This window comes from Tupaia chinensis, unplaced genomic scaffold, assembly GCF_000334495.1.
Source record: "Tupaia chinensis unplaced genomic scaffold, TupChi_1.0 Scaffold139767_1, whole genome shotgun sequence".
In the NCBI taxonomy this organism is placed as follows: Eukaryota; Metazoa; Chordata; class Mammalia; order Scandentia; family Tupaiidae; genus Tupaia; species Tupaia belangeri.
In genome coordinates, this window is record NW_006199647.1 from 3,321,078 (window position 1) to 3,344,537 (window position 23,460).

At 42.1% G+C, this 23,460-nt stretch overlaps 1 protein-coding gene across 30 annotated transcripts in view; it reads left to right on the forward strand.

Annotated features, from left to right (window-relative positions):
• The window catches only part of ANK2 (ankyrin 2), a 333,322-nt gene that overhangs the window by 264,204 nt on the left and 45,658 nt on the right, over positions 1-23,460 (forward strand). For 14 of the 30 annotated variants that reach the window (XM_027765833.1, XM_027765842.1, XM_027765837.1 and 11 more), the window contains 7 exons: positions 5,987-6,022; positions 12,169-12,393; positions 13,825-13,923; positions 14,872-15,026; positions 17,770-17,981; positions 18,289-18,493; positions 20,360-20,456. In XM_027765833.1, coding sequence (XP_027621634.1) covers positions 5,987-6,022; positions 12,169-12,393; positions 13,825-13,923; positions 14,872-15,026; positions 17,770-17,981; positions 18,289-18,493; positions 20,360-20,456 — 1,029 coding nt within the window. The remainder of the gene's footprint in view (positions 1-5,986; positions 6,023-12,168; positions 12,394-13,824; positions 13,924-14,871; positions 15,027-17,769; positions 17,982-18,288; positions 18,494-20,359; positions 20,457-23,460) is intronic. The other 16 variants (XM_027765858.1, XM_027765841.1, XM_027765855.1 and 13 more) reach the window with 3 other exon arrangements.

Sequence of the window (23,460 nt, forward strand, 5' to 3'; positions counted from 1 at the left end):
GTGTGCTTGCCAGAAAGACAGAGAGAGACAGAGAGACAGAAAGCGAGAAATCACTCCCCGGGGTGGATGGCCACGCTGCAATCCCTTCTCCTCTCAGGATCCTGGGCAAGCACTCGGCGTGAGTTTAAGCCACTGGGTCCGGGACTTGAACTGCAGTTTACTACATGAGAGTCCAGCAATGTAGCTATTACGCCATCTACTGGTCCCTTTACTTATTTTTATTCTTTTATTCACTTATATTTTTAAATTTTTGCTATAGGGTGCATGTATTCACCAGAGAGAGAGAGAGCACCCTGCATGGGAGATGGTCACGCTGCAATCCCTTCTCCACCTTCTCTCCCTTCTTTTGGGACTTTGGACTTTGGATAGTCACACGAGATCCAGCCGCTCAAACCACCATGCTGCCTGCTGGTCTGACGTTTTCGATTGTTGTTTCCTTATGTAATAGTACTTTTAGATAATACGGTAATAAAATGCAGTCTTCACATCTTAAAAGTTCTACCCATATTTTATGTAATAAAACATAATCCTTTGTTTTAAATTATTACCTCAAACTTTTTATCCATAATCTGCAGAACTATCTTGAGAGATGAATACTTTCTTGTTTTTATTATTCTAAAATGTTTCCTTTTAGAAAAGCATTTGAAAATATTTCAATTAAGTATTTTGAACTTCTGAGTCTAATATTCTACTAAATAATGGCATGTGTAATTTAAAATTAGTTACATACATATTGAAAATGTTTGTAATTCTCTTTTCCTTGTTAAATAAGTAAAAGGTAGTTTTTGATGCAAGAGTTATTCAGGGTACCATAAAAACTTAATAGTATCCTTATCCAAATTTGCTTATATAGTTTTAAGTATAAAATGAGATAATTTTAACCTCACAGGTAAGAATTATTTTTTAAAAATAACATTGCATTCTGCTACTAAAATTCTCAACAACCAGAAGTAAGGAGAAAGAAAAAGGTCAGTGGTGTGGTAACACTTCAGTTCTCAACATAACTCAGTTACATTAAGAAGGAGTTTTTTAAAGAACTTCTGCAATTACTGCTGGCAGTAAAATACCCAGTGTATGAATCAGTGTATGTATCAATTTCATGAGACTAGATTCACAATAAGTAACTGTAGTTGATTACTTGTAACAGACAAATAATATTCAATGATAAAGGTGATCCTTAAAAACAGTAGTCTCCAAAAACAAGTTTTCCTATGAATTTAAAACATTTATCTCAGATTCTAAATAATTGTTAACCCGCTGCATGTTGGAATCACGTTCAAGCCGTAGAAAGTGCTAGTATGCAGGCCTCTGCCCCAACTGACCACACCAGAGTCTCAGAGCCCAGGGCTGGTATTTCATCTAAGAACCAATGCTTTGGATATTCTATAAACTGTTAGGAGGAAGAACTTTGCTTAGAAAAGCTTTGCTTTACTCACCAATAGGGAGGCCTAGCTAGTCCATGCAGTCCTGCTTCTCTCAGCTGCTCTTTCTTGCGTTTACTAAGGCTTTCATTCTTTTTTTTTTTTTTCAGTTTTATCATCATCATTATTATTTTTAAATTTGTTACAGGGCACGCATGCTTATGGTGGGGGTGGGGAGAGAAAGTGCGAAAGCAAGCTGCCAGGTCCAGGACTCAAACTGGACAGCCACGTGCAAGTCCCATGCCTTCACCACCACGTCCCTTGCTGGCCCCAAGGCATACATTCTTTACATATGTCTCTTAACTCTGCATGGAAACACACATTGCACCAGGCCCTAGGGAAAATACTACGTCATCGGAAGTCATGATGTATTTTTTCTATGCATTTCTAGACAAAACTGCATCATGATTTTCCTGATGACCCAATGTATGAGTGACAGCTCGCCCCCACCTGTGAGAACAGGTCTTTATGTTGTTATTAAAGTTGAAGACACTGCCCTGTGGAAGACAGACAAACCTGATGTTCGAGTGTACTTTGGAGTCACACCTATCGAAATCCACACCCTAACAATATGAGTGTGGACATAGTTGTGAAAATGCCTGTGCTTCAGTTTAATTACTAGTAGGGTGGGTGTAATAGTATCAGTCCCATAAAATATATTTTTAGAAGTATTTATTTAATTTAATTTATTATTATTGTTATTATTACTATTTTGATTTGCTATAGGGCACACACTTTTACCAGCGGGAGAAAGAGAGAGGGAAAGTGAAAAAGGAAGCCGTCAGGTCAGGGACTTGAACTGTGGTCAGCCATGTAGGAATCCAGTGCCCCAACCACCATGCCACCTACTGGTCCCAAGAGTTTTAAAGATGAAGTGCTTTTAAAAATAATTAGACATTTGCCTGGAATAAATAAATACTTATTATGATACACCCGTTTTTATTACACAGTCCTCGCACCCGTGACCCAGCTCTCACACCAGTCAAGCAGCATGGCCCGGCCTCGTGGCACAGGTCAGAGCGTCCTGCATTGTGGGTCTTCTAGAAGACAGGGCCTGGGCAGTTCAATTCGCAGTGATAGTGTTTGACATTGTCTCCTTAGCCAAGTAATTTATCACTGATTAGTGTTTCTAGTATACTATTTGAACAGGGACCAGCACTTGGTGTAATGGCTATGTCGCTGGACTCCCATGTAGTCAACTGCAGTTCGTGTCCTGGACCCGGTGGCTTAAACTCAGGCCAGGTGCGTGTGCGTGTGTGCTCAAGATCCCGAGAGGAGAATGGAGGAGAAGGGATTGCGGCGTGGCCATCCCCCCTGGGGGGTGATTTCTCGCTTTCTGTCTCTCTGTCTCTGTCTGTCTGGCGAGTGCATGCGCCCTATAGCAAAAACCTCTTCAAAAAAAAAAGAATAGTATACTATTTGAACAAACACAGTGTAACAGAGGACTTTACTAGGATGGGTAATTACAATGAAAAACTCAATTATTCTGTGGCATTTGAAAGCCACTGTGATATTAATATACGTAAGTGAAATTCATCATACCATATTATGTAACAATAATTTTTGATAATTTCATTCATGCTATTCAAGGTTCATGAGCAGGAACTTTTATCTATATTTTTGAAGATCTAAGTTTCTCTAATTGGGTGAATTCTTAAGCCTCTTTGAAATCTGCCCAAAATGTAAAAAAGAAAAAAATTGAAGGCATAATACATGCAGCTTTCTAAGTGCTTGCCACTGATTTTCAGCAGACTGTGTTATTAGGTTTAATAGAAGGGTTTGAGGTCACATGACCCAGCGGCCTGCCGTGGAGGCTCACGCTGCTGACACTGATCTGAGGCAGGGCCCATGAGGGAAGCCCAGGTCCAACTTTGGGTCTACCCTGAAGTCCAGACACAGCTACGTGCCCCTGCTGCCCAGCAGCTTGGGGAGGCTGAGGCAGGAGGTGTCAAGCCCGAGGCTGGCGCCAGCAGCAGAGCAAGACCTTGCAAGGAAAGAGGAAGGCGTGGCGGTGCAGGACCTGCTGGGAGGCTGAGGCAGGACCCTGCAGAGTGAGAACCCTAAAAACAAGCAAACTTAGCAGACTCCATTTCTTCCAGGGAGCTATGTTGGTGATTTTATTTTACCTCTATGTGCTATCTTCAAAAAGTTGTCAGGGACCAGCAGTTAGCGTAATGGCTATGTCACGTCCTGGACCCGGTGGCTTAAAATTCATGCCGGGTGCGTGTGCGTGCGTGCCCAAGATCCCGAGAGGAGAATGGAGGAAAAGGGATTGCGGCGTGGCCATCCCCCCTGGGGCATGGTTTCTCGCTTTCTATCTCTCTCTGGTGAGCGCACTCGCCCTACGGCAAAAACCTCTCCAAAAAAAAAAAAAAAAGTTGTCAGAAATGCTAAACTTGTACTTTAATTAATTTTCCCACAAACTGAAATTTCAAAGTGCTCATCTGTTTCCAATGTCTAAGATCTATCATTTTAGAATAGACATATCTCTGTATATCATAACATTTTGTAAACCTCAAATATACCCAATAAAAGATTTTTTAAAAAGTAAAAATAAAAAATAGAAAAGGAAATGAAATATAGCCAGTATCTGGTGACTGAAAGACTAATAGTAGTGTTTTCTGTTGTTCTTTAAAGAATCGTAACAGACTCAGACTCTACCCAAGGGTTATTTCTGTTACCCCTGAGGGGCTCCCCAGCAAGCCTGGGCAGGCACTGGGGTTTCGCAGGTCCTCGATACATCAGTAAAATGAGTAGCGGGTGTGAAGCACAGTTTCCTAGCAGTAACTAGTTTGTTAACTAATTTTAAATACATTTTAAAGTTTACTTATTTCTTCTGAGAGAGAGGGAGAAGCAGTGCTCTACAATGTCTTCATGTCATATTCCATCCCAGCTGGAGAGCCTGGGGCCTCCGGTGTGGCCTTGGCACTGTGGAGTCTGTACCTCATGGCCAGTGTCATCTAAATACTATTATTCCAAAGGTCTTTATGTTGTAGTGTTTTAACAATAGCCAAGTATCATCAATAAATATCAATTTAGGATGTTGTGCTACGAAATACTACAGAAGTCAGAGCTTCATAAGGAAGCAATCTTTTAAAGGGCTTCTTTCATGAAAACATGTTGAAGACGGTTTTGCTATAAACCTTTAACTGATTTAAAAAATAGTCTACTTAGGGACCAGCAGTTAGCGTAATGGCTATGTCGCTGGGCTCCCATGTAGTCGACCGCAGTTTGTGTCCCGGACCCGGTGGCTTAAACTCACACCGGGCGCATGTGCATGCATGCCCAAGATCCCAAAAGAATGGAGGAGAAGGGATTGCGGCGTGGCCATCCCCCCTCGGGGGTGATTTCTCGCTTTCTGTCTCTCTGTCTCTGCCTGTCTGGCGAGTGCACGCGCCCTATAGCAAAAACATCTCCAAAAAAAGGAAAAAAAAATAGTCTATTTAAAGAATGTTGAAGACAGTGGTTCAAATAACTGAATATTTGAAATGCAAGGGGGTCAACGTTGCTCTTCATCTGACAACATAAATCTCCGAGTGCCTGTCGGTTACTAGTCACTCCTACATTTCATATCACCCTGGGGATCTTAGGTATTTAAAGATCAGATCTTCTGAATGAAGAAAGGGTTTATTTATTTACTTATTTATTTTTTAATAATAAGTAGCAAAACAATTGTTTTGTAAGATTGGGTTTTTGGCCCATTAAATATTATGCTTTTTAAATGTCACCAGGAGTCAAAAAAACAAGTGAATTGTAGGAAAGCTGAGACAGGGCTTAGAGAAAGGAAGACCAAAAGGGAGAATGGGTTGGAAGGGCGGACGGAAAAGGGGTTTAGACCTTAGGAAGAGGACAGGAGTCTGGAAAAAGCACTGGGATTTGTTTTTTGTTAGTCTTTTAAAAAGTGCTAGGTATTGGAAACATATAAACATTTCAAAAGTTTGTGGAAAAATGTAATTAAAATACAAGTTTATTTTTGTGCAAGATATTTTTAAATCCATGCATAGATTTTTTGATATGCATTTCTGTCAACTTTTTGAAGATAGCACATAGAAGTAAAATATATTCGTTTTTTTTTTTTTTAAAAAAGGTTACAACCATTTGTTACTGCTAGTAGGTAATTAACATGACCTATTCTGTCTTACGGTTTATATGACTGTTTAAAGCTGTATTTTAAATTATGCCTTTTTTATTTGCATTTCTTCTATGGTTGCCCCAAAGGGCATTATCATTATATTTAAAGTATTACGAATAAGAATGAAAGGTTTTGCATCAAGACTATATCCATCAAGACTTTATGTTTTTCATTATAACACCCTTTGATGTTTCATGGCTTTGTGGACGCTCATACTAGAAGGGCCCCACGAGCCGTGGTGAATGAGGCTGCAGTCCTGGTCTGGTGGAACCCCTCAGCACTGAGAGAGCTCCAGCGCTCTGTGCCCGCCTCCCTCCCAGTGGGACTGCATTGGTATAGAAGACTGTCTTTGGTTGAAAGTCATGTCTGGCTGCCTTCTTCATCTCTCACTTGCCCGCCCATTCTCCGTGCTAAAGTATCTGTTCTATTGCAGCCGTGCCTCTCCATGTCTCGATCGTGACAACAGCAGGTGACTTCGCGTGCCCTTCTGTGGAGATGCACCTTCTCCTCCCCCCATTGCTGACTCCTGCAGACACCCCATCTCGGGGAGCTTTAGTGCAAAGATACCTAGCCAGAGGGACAGAGAGGCTCATGTTCTCCACGTCATGGCTGCTCCGAATACCTTTTCTCTGTGCTGAAGAGCAAGTGGTACTTTGAATTTTAGTGAAAATTAGATGGAGCTGTCCAGAATGAGTGGGGGCTGCCTCTGTTGGTCATGGGTCTCCATGTCTTGATTTCTATGATGAAAAACTGCTCCGTGGGGCTGGAAAATGCTATTCCCTGCAGTTTGCAAATTGTTTAAGCTATTTTTAAGTTTTATTAATAGCTATAGTTTTAAGTAGCACTTGGGAAGGTTTTTTCTCCCAGTTACATTCTAGGTGAGCCAAAGGCTGAAAGATTGTATATACAATCTTTTGATATTTTGGAAATTGTGCTAAGAAAGACTGTAGTCAGTTTTATAAAAAATCCATTATTTCATGTTGTTTAATACATTTGTCTTTAAAGTTCCTATTGATCTGCTTATGATAGGATCATGATGCAGTTATCCAATCCGATATTCCACATGGTCAGTCTATAAATAACGCAGCCATGTTTTCCCATTTTTGAAAACTTCTATATCCATTCTTTTACTTTCTTTAAAACACCATTATCTTTCTCTACATAAGCATAGTAATTGATAAGTAATTGGTGATTTTTAACAAATTTGAGCCACTTTTTTCAAAGCCATTTTCCATCAGTTTACAGTTTATGGAATCTGGAGGATTAAGAGTGGGTTGGGGGTTAGGACTCCAGGTATCCTTTCCCAGGGCAGCTCCAGGGTCAGTGATGTGGTGTCTGCCCCAGGCCCCTGGCTGTGTATGTGGGAGCACTGAAGCGCCCTGACCATCTCGCCCCACCCTTCTCCCTGTAACTAACTCTGAATGCCGCAGGCTCCTCTTGGTCCACCCCAGGGTCCTGGGTGAATTAAATGTAAATGAAGGATTCCGAAGACCTTGTCATTGTCTCTTCTCCCTCCTCTGAAGCATGCCTTTGTCTAGCTAATCAGATTGCCTGTTTTCAGGCGAGTCGCATAATAATAGTGGATCGCTTTTGCTTCTGTTTTTTCTTTTTTTTTTTTTTAATTGTGGTAACATTATATCTCACAATTTAGAAAACATCAGTAAGAGTTTCAGTTTTGCATGATTTGCTGAATTTCATTTGGGAAATATGCACTTCAAGACAAGTGTGTTATATGACTTTTTTTGGTCTATACTGTCTCAAGTTAATGTTCACAGTGTGTACACATTTTTTTTTTTTTACAAATAAAACAGCTATTTTAAGTATAGAGCAAAAATAATACACATTTTTGGAAAAATGGTAGTTCATTTTTTAATTAGGAATTCTTATAATGATCTTAAATGGAACATTTAATTAGGTTTCCTAGTCCAGTTAACAGTCAGCTGAATGTTGATTTTAACCCTAAGAGGCAACCCAGAGTTTATTTAGGCAAAGTCTCTTGTGGATGAGCAAATGGAAACAAACCTGAAGGTGCTAAGTGATCTGCCCAAGGTTATAGCAATGATTCCAGACAGGAGAACCCAGACCCAGGGAGGAGTGTGGCACTGGCGGCTTCAGGCTGTGCTCTGCGCTAACAGTTTGTTAATATCTTACTTAAATAGTGGCTCTCATAAACTAATAAAATTCCCATCATCCTATTAAACTACTAAGCACAGTTAAGGTTCATTGCAGGTACTCAGTAAATGTTAATTTCTCCATTTAATTTTTTTAGGTTATGTATTATTGTTATCATTTTAATGACATTCCAAATATGTAAAATCCTTTGGGGATAGGGGAAGGAAAATAATGAGAACGAGCATTCATAAGTTCTTTCGGCCTTGCCCACACATGATTTAAATCTCAGCATCACCTTAGAGGGTAGGATTTTCTGGACAGGCACGGCCCACAGAGGGCAGAGCTGGGCGTCCACCCACATCCCGTCTCCTCCATATGTGTGCAATGACATGCTTTTACTCTAACTCATTTCATCTCTAGGTTTTACAGGCATTATATTGTCTATTTTTAATCTTCTTGAAACTTGAGAAAAACATTATTTAACCAGCCGTGCTGTGTGCACTCACCCGTCTTTTGGCTCATACCTTCTAATCTTTCACTTTTCCTCATTGTGCACACAGGTAAGCAACTTGCTTTGTTATTATTATTTTTTTTAACTTGCTGGAGGGTACATGTGCTCATGGGAGAAAGACTGAGCATGGAGGGATGGAGGGGGCATAAGCAGCCCCAGTGGGGATGGCCACCCCACCATCCCTTCTCCATTCTCCTCTCAGGATTTTGGGCACACGTGCACACGTGCCCAGCATGTGTTTAAGCCACCAGGCTGAGGCTCAAACCACAGTTTGCCAAGTGTAATCGGTACCTTAACCTCTACACTGCCAGCTGGTCCTCACCTTGCATTTTTTTGTAGCTGTTTTATATATCTCAAAGGAAATACTCCTTAATTCTACTGCCTATCCAGACAGTGGCACTTTCTGATATTCTTAATGTTATTTATGAAGATACTCAAGTGCTGACCCAGTTTATAAAGGATGGGGATTAACTGGATGTGCATGTCATCTCATCACCCCTGCTCCTTATTTAAGGGAAGGGCTTCTTATAGTACGCAGTTCCGTAAACGTGGCATTTTCATTAGTTGTTTACTTGGCAGTTACAATATTTGAGTCTAACTTATTTAAAATATTTTCTTGCTAGATTTATAAAGTTTTTATTAATTTTGACTGTAAATATTTAGCTCTTTCATTGTATTCCAATTTTTCCCTTTTATCTTTTTTTCTAAATCTTTATTTACTTTGTCTTTTTTTTTTTTTTTTTTTTTTTTTTTTAGGTTTTTGCCATAGGGTGCTCATGCTCTTCAGAACAAAACACAGACAGGGAGAGAGAAAGTGAAAAATCACTCCTGTGGATGACCACACTGCAATCCCTTCTCTTTCACTCTCTTGGGATTTTTGGGCACACATGCAAGTGTGCCTGGCATCATTTTTAAGCTACTGGGTCTAGGACTCCAACCACGGTCAGCCATGTGTGAGTTCAGGCCCTTAACCACCAGGCCACCTGCTGGCCCTATTTCTTTCTTTATTTTCTTGACATCTTTTATTTTCTTCTTTCTCTCTTTTTAAAGAAAAATTTCCTCACTAGAGCTTGTCATTTTTTGTTAGGTCTGTGTCATTTCCTTTAGTTACTAGATAAAAATGCAAAGCTAATTTTATTTAGAAAGTTAATTTTTTCTATGAATTATGCGTATGGCTACCTTAAATTTTTCCAACTTGCTTAACATTTTGGAACACTCTTTAAACAGTATTTCTTAGATCTGTAATGCCATAAATACTTCCTGGTAAGCTAACTTACACGTAGCGTCAGTAGCTGAGTGCTTCCAGTTTTCCTGTCTTTAGTCTTTGTCTTCATGACTAATGAAGTTACTCATTTTATTAGATTTGAACTTTGGATTTTTTGCTTTATTTTCTTGACATCTTTTATTTTCTTCTTTCTCTCTTTTTAAAGAAAAATTTCCTCACTAGAGCTTGTCATTTTTTGTTAGGTCTGTGTCATTTCCTTTAGTTACTAGATAAAAATGCAAAGCTAATTTTATTTAGAAAGTTAATTTTTTCTATGAATTATGCGTATGGCTACCTTAAATTTTTCCAACTTGCTTAACATTTTGGAACACTCTTTAAACAGTATTTCTTAGATCTGTAATGCCATAAATACTTCCTGGTAAGCTAACTTACACGTAGCGTCAGTAGCTGAGTGCTTCCAGTTTTCCTGTCTTTAGTCTTTGTCTTCATGACTAATGAAGTTACTCATTTTATTAGATTTGAACTTTGGATTTTTTGCTCACCCCTATTTTTAGTAGCATGAAAAGGATGTAAAAAATAATGAACAAGCAAGAGCAAAAGGAAGTTTTCAAAAGGGACAGTGAGAGTGTCCTGACATGTACTCAAACAGGCTGAGAGCTAGATCAGCTCACGCTGCAGAGCACAGACCAGAAGATGGCTGCCCGTCCTTGGTGGACCCTCGATCCCCATGGGCTGCACATGTCACTGGAATAAACAGTGTGGACGCGTAAGAAGGGCACATAAGTGTGGAAAATCCTTAAATGACTTTGAAAGGTATAAAAATGTTGAGGATTGATAACATTAGACAGATGTGCTATCATAATTGCATACTAGTTCGAGTCAGTGGAGATAGTAATCAAAAGACACAAAGAAAACAAAAGGAAGTATTACTTTTAATTAGGTAAGTCAGAAATGTTGCAGTAAGAACGGAAGCAGCACTGGTTGAAAATTAAGTAGGCTTTTCTACTTTTTAAAATATAAATCAACATACATATCATGCTCGAGAATAATAAAATAGAAGAGAAGCCTTTAGGCCCGTCTAGAAGAGTATCTTTTGAGCCATAATACATTTAAAAGTCAACCTTCTAGAGAAAGCACACTCACAGCACACTCACAGTGAAAACACAGCCAACGTCGTCTCATTGTGTTCCAGTGACCAGGAGTGTCCACCCCTCAGTGCTGGCCTGTGATGCCCCCAGTGTCTACCCCTACCAGCACTGGAGGCTGGTGTGAATGGAGGCCTGGCCTGGCTCCTGCATGTGGGAAGGACTGGGCACCCTGGCCTCAACTGCATGCCGTGCTTCCCATGGGCACCTGGCCCTTCACCCCGGTCATGACTAGCAGTAGGATTTCTGTTTAATAGCATGCCTACTGAGTTCTGTGCTCCACGACGAAGAAGGTGCTGAGGTGTTTTCCTTTGTCTAAAAATAACAGAGGTGTTGAGTTTCTATCCCATAACTTACTTGGATGAAATAACCCATCAATGTTTTTAATGTCATGGAAGCAGCATGTAGGTGTGGCGACTGGTACAGCCACTGGTTAAGCTGTGACCAGATGCGTAATGCACCTGCATGCTGCTTTCTGCTTCCTGTTTTAGTTTAAAGATCTTACAAATGAATGAAAATTGGGTAAGACATTACTGTAATTTGTGTAGGAGCAAACACAGTGTACCTTTCTGTATGTAAAGACAGCAATATGATTGCTTGGCTTCATTTTTGCTCCTTGACAAACTGAGTTCCTGAAAGACTTTAACGAGTGTTTTTACTAGAAAAGCGACAAGCATTCAAACTAAGCTGATCGGTATCTGTTAAGGTGCTCTGAGAGGCAGCAGCTTCAAAGGTAATGACAAACCTTCTATACTTTGACAACCTGCTTGCTTTGGAGTCTAGTTCCCTTTTCTCAACATGACCTTGGCAGAAAAGGAGCAAAAATAGTAGAGACTTCTAAATTACTAACTATGATTTTCCACATTCAGTTTACTCTGATGTGGAGATAACCGTGATGTGCATATACCTGTCCACATCAGGACAGAGGGGAAGTCTCCTCGCCTACCCTACCCTTGTTTTAATTAGAATGGGATGGCAGAGAGATTCCAACAGACACAAAAGAAGCGCATTGTACTCAGCAAATTGGTGATAGGACATAGTCGTTTAAAAACCTACCTGCTGGCTAAGGAGATACTGCGGCAGGGTGGACTGTGGACTTGAGCTTGAATTTTCATGAGCCAGAGAATCATATGAAAGTGACCTACAAGATGCAGCTTTGAAAAGTCAAGCTGAATTAACTTAGAAAGCTGCAGTCTAGTTTTCCTTCTGCTCTATTACTTCAGCATATGGCTTTTCAGAACACGTGTGCAAGGAAGCGGGGGTCTCTGTGTTTGCAGACAACTCAGTTTCTGAGTGTAATTTCCTTAAACTTCAAAATTAATTGGACATATGTTTGAGTCACAGTTTATATTTAATATATCCATTATTGAAAAAAGTTAGCACAATTTCTCTTTGGTGACAGAGGAAAATAATACAAAATGAAGACCTCAGTGACCAAACAGCAACAAAGGCATTGCTATAAAGTAAAATGACTCTTGGAAAGAAATGTCTCACTACCATGCTCTTAAATAAGAAAGGAGATAGTTTGGGAATAAAGCGTGATGCAAAAAATTGACAAACAAACCTTGTGTATCTGCCTCTGGTATTTTGTAACGTATCTGACCTTCTCTTCTAACTTTTAGTTTCCTGGTCAGTTTCATGGTGGACGCCCGAGGTGGTGCCATGCGAGGGTGCCGGCACAATGGTCTCCGGATCATCATTCCGCCCCGGAAGTGCACCGCCCCGACACGCGTCACCTGCCGCCTGGTCAAGCGCCATAGACTGGCGACCATGCCGCCGATGGTGGAAGGAGAAGGCCTAGCCAGTCGCCTGATTGAAGTCGGACCTTCTGGTGCTCAGTTCCTTGGGTAAGGGTTTCCGATAAACCTCCCACTTAGTCTCCAATGAGCTTGTGTCCTGTACGTGAAATCTCTAGACGGAATGGAAAAAGGTACGTAAAACCATTTTGAAAAAAAGATTGGCTCCTATGAAATTTTTAAGAATTGAAAGACACACCTCAAGGCTTGGCTCCACTTGCATGCCTCTGTTTAAGGTGCTAGTGAGGTGATTGTTATTCTTAGCTTTAGGGGGGGTCGGAGCAGCAAGACCCCAGTGTGAGTCGTGAGTTTCAGCCAGTGTTAGATGTTTGTCTCTCAGCTGAGACGTCACTGGATAAAGTCATAAAGAAAACACAGCTCTATTCCACACACACATTTCAAGTCTGTGTAGTTAGAAACAGGCATGTCTTCACTTGGGAAAGCAGTTTCCCTTTATAGAGTATCTAAAACTTGAGTCTATGTGATTTGTTTTTCCTGTTGTCAAAATTGCTACCTTGAGCCTTAAAATGAGAGAGGAAGTTTAGTCACAGTGTGCATTAGAGGAAAAAAATCTAGACCAGCTACCCCCATGCTCATTTTAGCAATTTTGAACAGAAATTAGCATTTATTCTTTCTGTTTGTTTGTTGGGCTGCTGATCTATATAAGTGGCCTCTCAGCGTGCCAACAAATGAGTAACTACTGTTGACAGCTGACAAAAGGGTGAAGTTTTGGAGGGGACAAGTTTCAAAACATTTTGAAACAAATCAATTGTATTTAAGTCTCGCCATAGCAAGTCTTGGTGTGTGAGAAACTGGGATAAATCCCCACTGCGTGTCAGATCGAGGAGGCAATTTCTTGCTTAGAACTCAGGCAGTGTTCTGAAGCCTTATAATTTGGAGCAAACTCTTAACAAGTTGCTCCAAATTATGTTCACAACTGACAACGGGAGTGTGGTATTTCCTGGTGAGAGAAACCCCCTCTTCTGTCCTCCTGTCAGACCAAGGCTTCAGAAGGAGCCTGCGAAGTTCTGGGTCGCATTATAAAATGCTGTTATGGTTGGAGTCACTCCCTGGTGATTACTTTCATATTCTGAACCAGACTTTCACCCTTCATGCTCAGGTAGTTTTAGGCTTTCTAATAATCTTCAAGTCTGTCCAACCAACCCACGAGACCAGTCGGCCTCTGAACAGAGCAGTTTCTGTTAGGTCCCCAGCTCTGCCTCCTGGCGAAGTGCACGTCTTCCCTATGGCTATGCCCTGGCCGTGCGCAGGCAGGGAGAGGTCCGATGGCCGGTGCTCCCTGGCACAGACGCGCCTCCATTGTCCACTCTGGGTCCTGGTTCTTACTCTTTGTGACCAATGGAGGGGCAGAACCAAGCTCGGAGTGACCCGCTCACCCGTGGCCACCGCGACGCTGGGGTTCTGTGGGCAACGTCTGAAGCTCACTTGTGTTCTCTCTCCCTCTGCTGCTCCGGACCTCAGTAAGCTCCACCTGCCAGCGGCTCCTCCCCCACTTAATGAGGGAGAGAGTTTGGTCAGCCGCATCCTTCAGCTGGGGCCTCCTGGAACCAAATTCCTTGGGTAGGAGCGACTTAAAGCAAATTGATGGCTGCTGGCCCCCATTCTTCTCCTCCTCTGCGATATGATTTCTCTCTCTCTGTCATTGTGCCATGACATGCCCCTCTATGATTTCAATTCCGTATAACCTGTCTTTAGTGGACCATTTCTGACCCTGTGATATGTGACTTTTGTTTTTGAGTGATGTTTTATACCTTTCCCCTTAAAGTGCTGTGACCTTCATTTTCGTTTAAGCATGAACTCTGCCTAGTGTACTCTGTGCTAGTTATGATGTTATGATGGATTGGAGTCTGTATCAAAGCAACCTGGACTCAAACGCTGAGCACCTCCATCTATTCGGAGGTCGAATGTGACCTAAAACAGCAGGACAGTGCATGTCTGGACCCTGAATGTGACAGGCATTGCACACACGTGGGCTGCCAGAGGGGGCTTGGCCAGGGCCACTGTGTGCATATGCCTGTGTCCTTGAATGGAGGGAGAGTGAGCGGGACTGTGAGTGCATGGCTCTTTAGTCCACACGCAGCCAGCTGTTCGACGTCTCGTCGTCCACAGCACATCAGATCACGCAGCACACGAGCCATTTCCCTTTTAAGCCATTTTGTCATTTCGCACCTTGTATTAAATGTCTCAGGAGACTGGCACATGTCAAAGACATGCATGTACATTTCTTTTGGTTACACATGCTATACTTACATTTATCAAAGGAGAAGTTCCAGAATGCCACACGCACTCAAAGGGACGTGTCATTGGCTTCAGGTAGCAGCGTGTACCTGTGGGGTGTGCCCGAGGTGGAATGCCTTGGTGCAACCATTGAGTCAGGGCTCCTGAGGGTGGCCGCTATGCCCCTATCCCCAGAAAGAGGAGAATTCCAGGTCACTTTGCAACAGACAGGGCTGAGGTGCTGGTCTTGCTGCGGGCAGCCCGTCCACACTGAGCGCCCTGCCTCTGCAGGCCTGTGATTGTGGAGATCCCTCACTTCGCGGCCCTCCGTGGGAAGGAGCGGGAGCTGGTGGTCCTGCGCAGCGAGAATGGGGACAGCTGGAGAGAGCACTGCTGCGAGCACACCGAGGGCGAGCTCAACGAGGTCCTCAACGGCTTGGACGAAGGTACCTCGGCCCGAGGGTCTAAGGAACCCTGCAGCGGAAGTGATGCTGGCTTCTTACAGCCTGGGTGGGGTGTGTGTGTGTGTGTGTGCGTGCGCGCGCTTGTGTGCATGTCCCGCTGTTATTTTACCTCAGCAGCTAGTCTGCTACACTCCAGTGGTGATGTGTTGGAATGTACGATACGAGAGGACTTCAGAAAGTGTGTGGCACGACAGAATTATAACATGAGTTTATCTTGTGAGAAAAGTTTTCGAAATCCATGTGTAGTTTTTTTCATGGTATGCATTTTCTATGAATTTTCAAAGATCTCTTCTACATTTACTTAATCTTATATTTGTGTCACTTAGAAAAATCAAACCCTTTAACATAGCAAACAGGGCCAGCAGGTGGCAGGGAGGTTAAGGTGGCTGGATCCCACACAGCCAACTGCCCTAGACCTGGAAGCTTGGAAAACATGTCAGGCACATGTGTACCCAACATTCCAAGAGGAAAATGGAGGAGAAGGGACTGTGGCATGGCCATCTGCCCTTGGAGGGTGATTTCTCACTTTCCCTTCTCTCTCTCGTTCTCCCCTCAGCATATGTTCTATGTAGCAAACAAACAAAAAGAGCAAACATCTCATATTGATAAGGAGATATAGAACACATCCATTTTTAGTGTAAACTTTTTTGAAAGAAATGTGAATATAGATACTATTTTCTTGACAAAATGAACTGATAATGGATAATAAAACCATGATTTTTTATAATGTCTGACTTGAAAAATTAGATATTAAAGATACTGATAAAAAAAGTACTAAGCTATTCTATTGGGAAAAGTACATCTACACATTACTGGTACACTATATAATAATATAATTTCTTTGTTTAACCTTCTAATAATTATATAAGAATGTTAAGTTCATTTTATCTTTACCTATAATTCAAACACAGAATTAGTCAGGGTTGAATTGCACATATAGCATCTTGTTGAGGAACCTAATTTTTCAGTAGAACTTTAATCTCTGTAAATCCCAAGTCTGTTTTAGGTCATTAAAATGCAGGCTAACCTGTCTCGTTTGGGACTGACTCCACAGTGCAGCGGTCAAATGCTTGGCACTGAGAGCCAGATCCCACATGCTGATGCAGTTCAAATCCTGGTTGGTGGCTTGAAAACCACAGCCAGCCCTGGTGCCTCTCTGGTGAGTGCATGTGCCTTCTGACAATTAAAACTGAGGTACAAAAGACCACAGCTTACTGGAGGGAAGTGGCTCATTGTCAAGGCTCCTCAGGCTGCAAGAGAAATGATGGTCCGAGGACCAGCAGACACCTCACAATGCAAGTCTTCAAGCGCACAAGCCGGCTGGCGCTTGGCCTCGGTGCCAGGAATACACCACGCCTGTCCAGGGCTGGACGCTTACAGGCTCAGCAGCATAGCTGCTTATCCAGCGTGATTCTCCAGGGCAGTAAAGAGTACGCATCATTGCTCCCTCCGTGTTCCTGCGCCCTGCTGAGGCTTGAATAAAAGTACAGGTTAGGGTTACTTTAGCCACAGTGTGGGTGGAGGAAGGACTTGGAGGTCCATGTTTTCTGAGCAAAGCAAAAAGGTCAGGGTTGTTACTGATAAAGTTTGCTCCCTGCAGTGTTTGGCTGCTTCTCTGTGGCCAGCATTTGGGTTGGGGTATCTTCCTTTGAGATGTCCCTGCTGCTAACATTGCTGTGGGCATTAGCATGTTGTCCTTGCTGGGCACCTGCTCCTGTGACTCTCTGCATATATAAAGTTAATTTTAAAACAAAAAATTAGATTTGCGTGTGTTTGTATGTTTGAGAATATTCTTTGTAAATATACACTGTGTTTTGCATGTATCAATCTTCAATTATACATGATCAGATCCTGAGACTTCTGTATTTTACTATATAGTTATGCCCACTAGTGAAAAAATATGTAAAAACAATGACAAAGAAAACACATTTGTCATTTCTGCCTTTATAATGAACTATAAGTATTTTCCAAAAATGAGCAGTCTTTCACAATTCCTTAAAATTTAGTGGTCCACTTAGTTTAAATTGTCTACATTTAAAAAAAAGTGTGATTTTTTTTTTTTTGTACTGCTCCAAATATCTACACTAGCGCAATTTGACCCCACCCTCCTGATGTTAGAGGATATGCTGGGCAAGTTCATGGGACCAGAGGAGTAGCCAAGACTCTGCACTCACAGTCCCTGTGAATTTTGTTTAACCCACATTCATTGATTTTGAGACAACCATCACAATAGCCTGAACACACATGCATTGACCTAACCCTTTCAAGGTAGATTTTATTCTTGGACTATTTGGCTGAAAACCCAAAGGACCCTGTTACTCCTCAAAATCACAGTACTTTGAACTAACTTTGAAGTTTGCAAAGAGAACTTCCCTGGCACCATGTGAACCAAGAATAAACCAGGCTAGTTTTCATTCCAGCTTTGCCCTCACGCCATCCTCCTCACCAAGGCAGCCCTGCAGAACCGTATCTGGAATGAGGTGCTTTTCTTTCACAGTGCCCTGGAGAGTCTTTGTTTCACAGAAGCAGAAAATGTGCAGGCTAAATGCTGACCTCCTTGAGAGCTTGCAGATTTCTTTCTGACATTCTTCAGATAGCCTTGCTCTTAAACTTCCTCCTTCTCCTGATGCCACCTTTGTTCACTATTAACCACGCCAGTGAGTTTGCTAGAATGCTTTCAGAAGGAAGTCCTTCCTGTCTGAAGACCGCTCGTTTCTTGTCTCAGTGCTGGACAGCCCGGAAGACCTAGAGAAGAAGCGAATCTGCCGCATCGTCACCCGGGACTTCCCACAGTACTTTGCCGTGGTGTCTCGCGTCAAACAGGACAGCAACCTGATCGGCCCTGAGGGGGGCGTACTGAGCAGCACCGTGGTGCCCCAGGTGCAGGCTGTCTTCCCGGAGGGCGCGCTCACCAAGCGGATCCGTGTAGGCCTCCAGGTATGCAAGGTACAAAGGCTCCTCACATAAGGCCTTACTCCCTCTCTCTCTCTCTCTCTCAAGGAATATTAACTTTTCAAATGAAAAACAAATTGTTAAAGGATCAGAGTATTCCTGGGTGAGCCAGAGCTGCCCTGGGAGACCACAGACCTTACAATGTCTTTACGAGTGCTTGGTAACAGCACTAAGCTCTGCTCTCTGCACTTGAAGCCCTCAGACTTACTTGTGGGGTGGTAAGCAATGCCTGGGTAGGAAGTTAGACACTATGTAAATGGTATTCATTAATATTTTTCTTTATTGTGAAAAGGCTCAACCTATGCACAGTGAGCTGGTTAAGAAGATCCTAGGCAACAAAGCCACCTTCAGCCCCATAGTCACTTTGGAACCTAGAAGAAGAAAATTCCACAAGCCCATCACCATGACCATTCCTGTCCCTAAAGCTTCAAGTGACGTTATGTTGAATGGTTTTGGGGGAGATGCACCAACCTTACGACTACTATGCAGCATAACAGGTAGGTCACTCACAACTAGGTTACAGAGTTCTGAAAAAGAAGCTAGGTAGTCGTAAATACGGAATTACCTTTGTCAGAAGATGCCTACAGGGCCAGCAGGTGGTGTGGTTGATTAAAGCACTAGATCCCATGTGGCTGACTTTGCTGTGCAAGTCCAGGACCCAGCAACTTGAAATAGTCACTGGTTGTTTGTGCGAGCATACCCGAAATCCTGAGAGGAGAATGGGGGAGAAGGGACTGCAGTGTGGCCGTCCCCCCTGGGGTGACTTCTCACTTTCCCTCTCTGGAGAGTACACACATCCTATGGCAAAAATCTTTAAAAAAAGAAAGAAAGAAGATACCTATAGAGGTATGTGTGCTCATTTGGCAAAAGAATTGTAATTCACTTGAGAAGTAAAAGTTGAAATAAACTAGTATTAGGTAGATAAATTCTGTATGCCAAATTGTCAGATACTTTATATGCATTGTCATTTTAATTTTCAGAAGCAGTCTTATAGGAAAGCTTTAAACCTGTTTTTCTGAAAAGGAAAGCGAGGGCGGAAGAGGTTTTGTAATTCCCTTGAGTTACACCATTAATATTGGCTCATCAGAAAAGTCATGATGTATTTTTTTTGTGTTTCTATGCAAAAATGATTGACTTTTTCCAACCCAGTATTTGGTGGAGTTGGGATTCAAGCCCTAGTCTGTATGGCACCGCATCTCAGGCCCTGACTAGCCTGTGTTCTGAATATAACTTTACATCTGCTGGAGAAAAGAGAGTATCATATATCATGTATTGTTTTTGCTAATTCAGTCCTAAATTGAGAAGAAATTTTATTTTTTGAAAATGTGAAGTTTAGGAATAAACAAATATTAAGTTGTTCTTTGTTTTAGAAACATTCAGCTCCTTAACTGGTCAAGGCTCTTTTTAAATAATCAACTCTATTGGGTCAGCAGGAGACATAGTGGTTAAGATGCTGGATCTGTCATGGCTGACTGTGCAGTTCAAATCCCTGACCCAGTGGCTTGAAAAACACCCTGAGTGCGTATGTCAAAATCTCAGGAAGAGAATGGAGGAGAAGGGACTGCAGTATGGCTGTCCTCCCTGGGAGGTGATTTTTCACTTTGCCTCTCTCTGGCCAGCACACACACCCTATGGCAAAAAGCTTAGAAAAAAAATGTATGTATATATATGTATGTATATGTATGTATATATATATATATATATATATATATGTATATATATACACACACACACACACACACACACACACACACACACACAACCACACATACACATATATATGTGTATATAAACTATGTGCAATTCTGAATTATTTTCAGAACCTAGCAATTATGGTGAAAATGTCAGAGTATCAGGCAGTGATTAGAACACCTAGTAAACAGTTATTCAAATAACTTTACTTTAATTTAGCTTTTGAGAGGTGTTGTCAACTGTTTGTTTTCAGAGCTTTTTTTTTTTTTTACTTTCAAGCTGTCTTTTTTTTTTCTTTTTTTAGAGAGGTTTTTGCTATGGGGCGCGTGCACTCACCAGAGAGACAGAGACAGACAGAGAGACAGAAAGCAAGAAGTCACCCCCCCAGGGGGGATGGCCACGCCACAATCCCTTCTCCTCCATTCTCCTCTTGGGATCTTGGGCACACATGCACACACACCCAGTGTGAGTTTAAGCCACCGGGTCCGGGACTCGAACCGTGGTCAACTACGTGGGAGTCCAGCGACATAGCCATTACGCTAACTGTTGGCCCCTCAAGCTGTCATTTTAAGGGGTAGGAGGGATCACACACAGCCCAAACCAGAATGACTTTCTTTTACTCTCCAGAGTCTGTAGTTTTGCATAATGCTTTCAATAACCATGTTATTCAGGTGGCACCACCCCCGCCCAGTGGGAGGACATCACCGGAACCACACCACTGACGTTTGTCAACGAGTGCGTCTCCTTCACGACCAACGTGTCTGCCAGGTACTGTCAGAGTACGGGAAGCCACTTTGGTCCCACACCTGTACCAGTCCCCGGATCCTTTGCTTTATTTTGTTCCTTAATTCTTTAAAAGTGATTTTTTGTTGCTGTTTGGTTTTAAATATAGTCTGTATTTTTAACTAACTGAGCCTACCAGCAAGTATAGTGACAATACAATACACAGTACTACCCGCTGGATTAAACCTGAGAAGTGGGAGTCCTGGCTGTCTATGAGAGCTGAATGATCCCGACTTGGGCTCTAGCAGCCACTTCTGACTTTTTCCCACCCCAGCAGTCATAGGGATGATCCATTTCCTGTTGTCAGCAGAATAGCTTGCCTGCTCTTCCAGCAGGATGTAACACACAGCCCATCACGGCTGCCTAAACGTAGGTCTCCGCAGCTCTTTTGCACCCTGACACATTTCATATCACCCGTGTGTGTGTTGCACATGTTTAAAAGCTGACACTAAATGCCCATGAACAGGTTAATGGATTGTAAAACTGTGGCACATATACTCTATGGAATACTATTCAGCCATAATATGAAACCCTGGCTTTTGACAGAAAGTGGAAGAATATGGAAGATGTACTGCTGAGTGAGGCAAGCCAGGCTATGAAGGAGAGGCATTGTATGTCCCCACTTAATATATACCAAGTATCCACACTCTATGATTGAAACTAATTGACTAAAGGTTATAGAACCACAGTAAGTGGATGTAAATACCAGATACAGTGTGTGTGAAAGAGGAGGGTCTGAGGAAGGACATTTAGAAGAAAAATAGGGAGGCAAAGCATTAATGGGACAAAGAAATGTGGTATTATCTGTTGAAGATATTTTATAGTTTTATCAACTGGACTAGGGAGAAATGTTCACAAATTAAAATATTCAGTTTGTAAGCTAAATAGTGTGATTGAATGTATAAAAGAAAATGTAATAAAAAATTTAAAAAAACTAAAAAGAGCTGATACTATCTAGTGCTATGTCTTATGTGCATTTAACTCCATTTATTAATATTAATTAATATTTTTATGGTCTGTGATTGCTAAGTATTTTCATATTTCTTTGGCATGACAATTTTATGACTTAAGTAGGGCAAGAGACAGGTCTATTCTACAGATGAGGAAACTAAAGCTGAAAATGGTCAAGACTTCAAGTCCCACGTGGGGAAAATGCAAATGCATGGGTAGGGAGGTAACAGGTGCAGCAGGGCGGGTACTCAGAAGCTCAGCTGCTGGCCTGCAGTGCAGTGCTCAGTGTGTCCTGTCAGCCATGCACATGCTAACACAGAACATTGCACATGCTGAAGGAGGACTGACAGAGGTCGTGTTCACACTGGGCTAGTTAAAGAGGGTGTAGGAAAAGATGTGACTCAAGATCTGTGTTGGAACTTAAGTAAAAGTGGAAGAGAATAACACAAAGGTGTGAAGACAGGTTTTAGGAGATTATTGGGTGAAAGCAGCCATGATCCATAGTCTAATTCAGAAAGACACTGGGACATCGATGGAAATATGGCTTATAAAAGACCTCATAGGGTAGATAAAGAAGTGAGGCATCACTATAAATATAGGGTTTTTATTTGTCAATGAGAAAATACAAAAAAGCATAAAATTAAATAAAGCTGCAGTTAAAAAAATTTAGCTACTTCATAGGAGGATGTGAAAAATAATTAAATAATATCAAAGGAATTAAAATATCATCCCCAAAGAAGGAGTTATTATATTCTTATACTAATAATTTAACCCCCAGACAATCAAAGAAATAGTGAATAAAATATAGTTGAATCAGTAGAAAGAGGAAAATAATATTGAGTGCCTACGTGACTCTGTGATTACGCTGAACCTTAAAAGTATTGTGCTAATTGAAGTCAGCTAACTCGGAAGACACATGCTGTGTGGTTATACTTCCACAAGGGACCTAGAATAGGCACTCATGGGCACAGGAGGTGAGGTGGAGGCTGCCAGGGAAGGCAGTGAGGGTGAAGGACAGCTGTTTCCTGGGTACGGTTTCTGTTAAGGATCTTGAAAAAGCTCTGGGGACCAGCAGTGTAATGGCTATGTCACTGGACTCTCATGTAGTCAACCGTGGTTCGAGTCCTGGACCCAGTGACTTAAACTCCACGCCAGGCGTGTGTGTGTGTGCGCCCAAGATCCTGAGAGGAGAATGGAGTAGAAGGGATTGTGGCGTGGCCATACCCCCAGGGGGGTGATTTCTTGCTTTCTGTCTCTCTGTCTCTCTCTGTCTTTCTGGTGAGTGCATGCACCCTGTAGCAAAAACCTCTCCCCTCCCCCCAAAAAGCTCTGGAAATGAATAATGATTGCACAGCATGGTACTTAGTACTGCTGAATTGTACACTTAAAAATGGTTAAAATGCAGGGCCAACAGGTGGCATGGGGGTTAAGGCAGTGGATTCTAACGTGGCTAACCACGGTTCGAGTCCCAGCCTCAGCAGCTTGAGAATCATACCAGGTGTGTGTGCATGCGTGCCTCAAATCCTAAGAGGACAGTGGAGAAGGGATTTTTGATGTGGACTTTCCTCTGGGAGGTGATTTTTCACTTTCCTTCTCTTTGTCCCTCTCTTGCAAGCACACATACCCTATTGTAAAAGAAAAAAAAAGTTAAAATGCTATATTTTACGTTATGTATATATTACCATCATAAAAAAGGGAGGGGTGAGCAGGTGGCATGGTTAAGGCAGTGGATTCCCACAGGAGACCACAGTTCAAGTCCTAGACCTGGTGACTTGAAAACCATGCTGGGTACATGTGCATGTGCCCAAAATTCCAAGAGGAGACTGGAGGAGAAGGCATTGCGGCATGGCCATCCCCTTTGGAGGGTGATTTCTCACTCTCCTCTCTCTGTCTCTCTCCAGCAAGCACACACACCGTGTGGCAGAAACCTTAAATAAAAAATAAAAATTAATAAAAAGGAAGAGAGAGAGCTCAAGGACTTGAAATAAAGGGAGGCCAAGAGGATAAAGAAATGTCCAGTGTTTGAAGTTGATGGAAA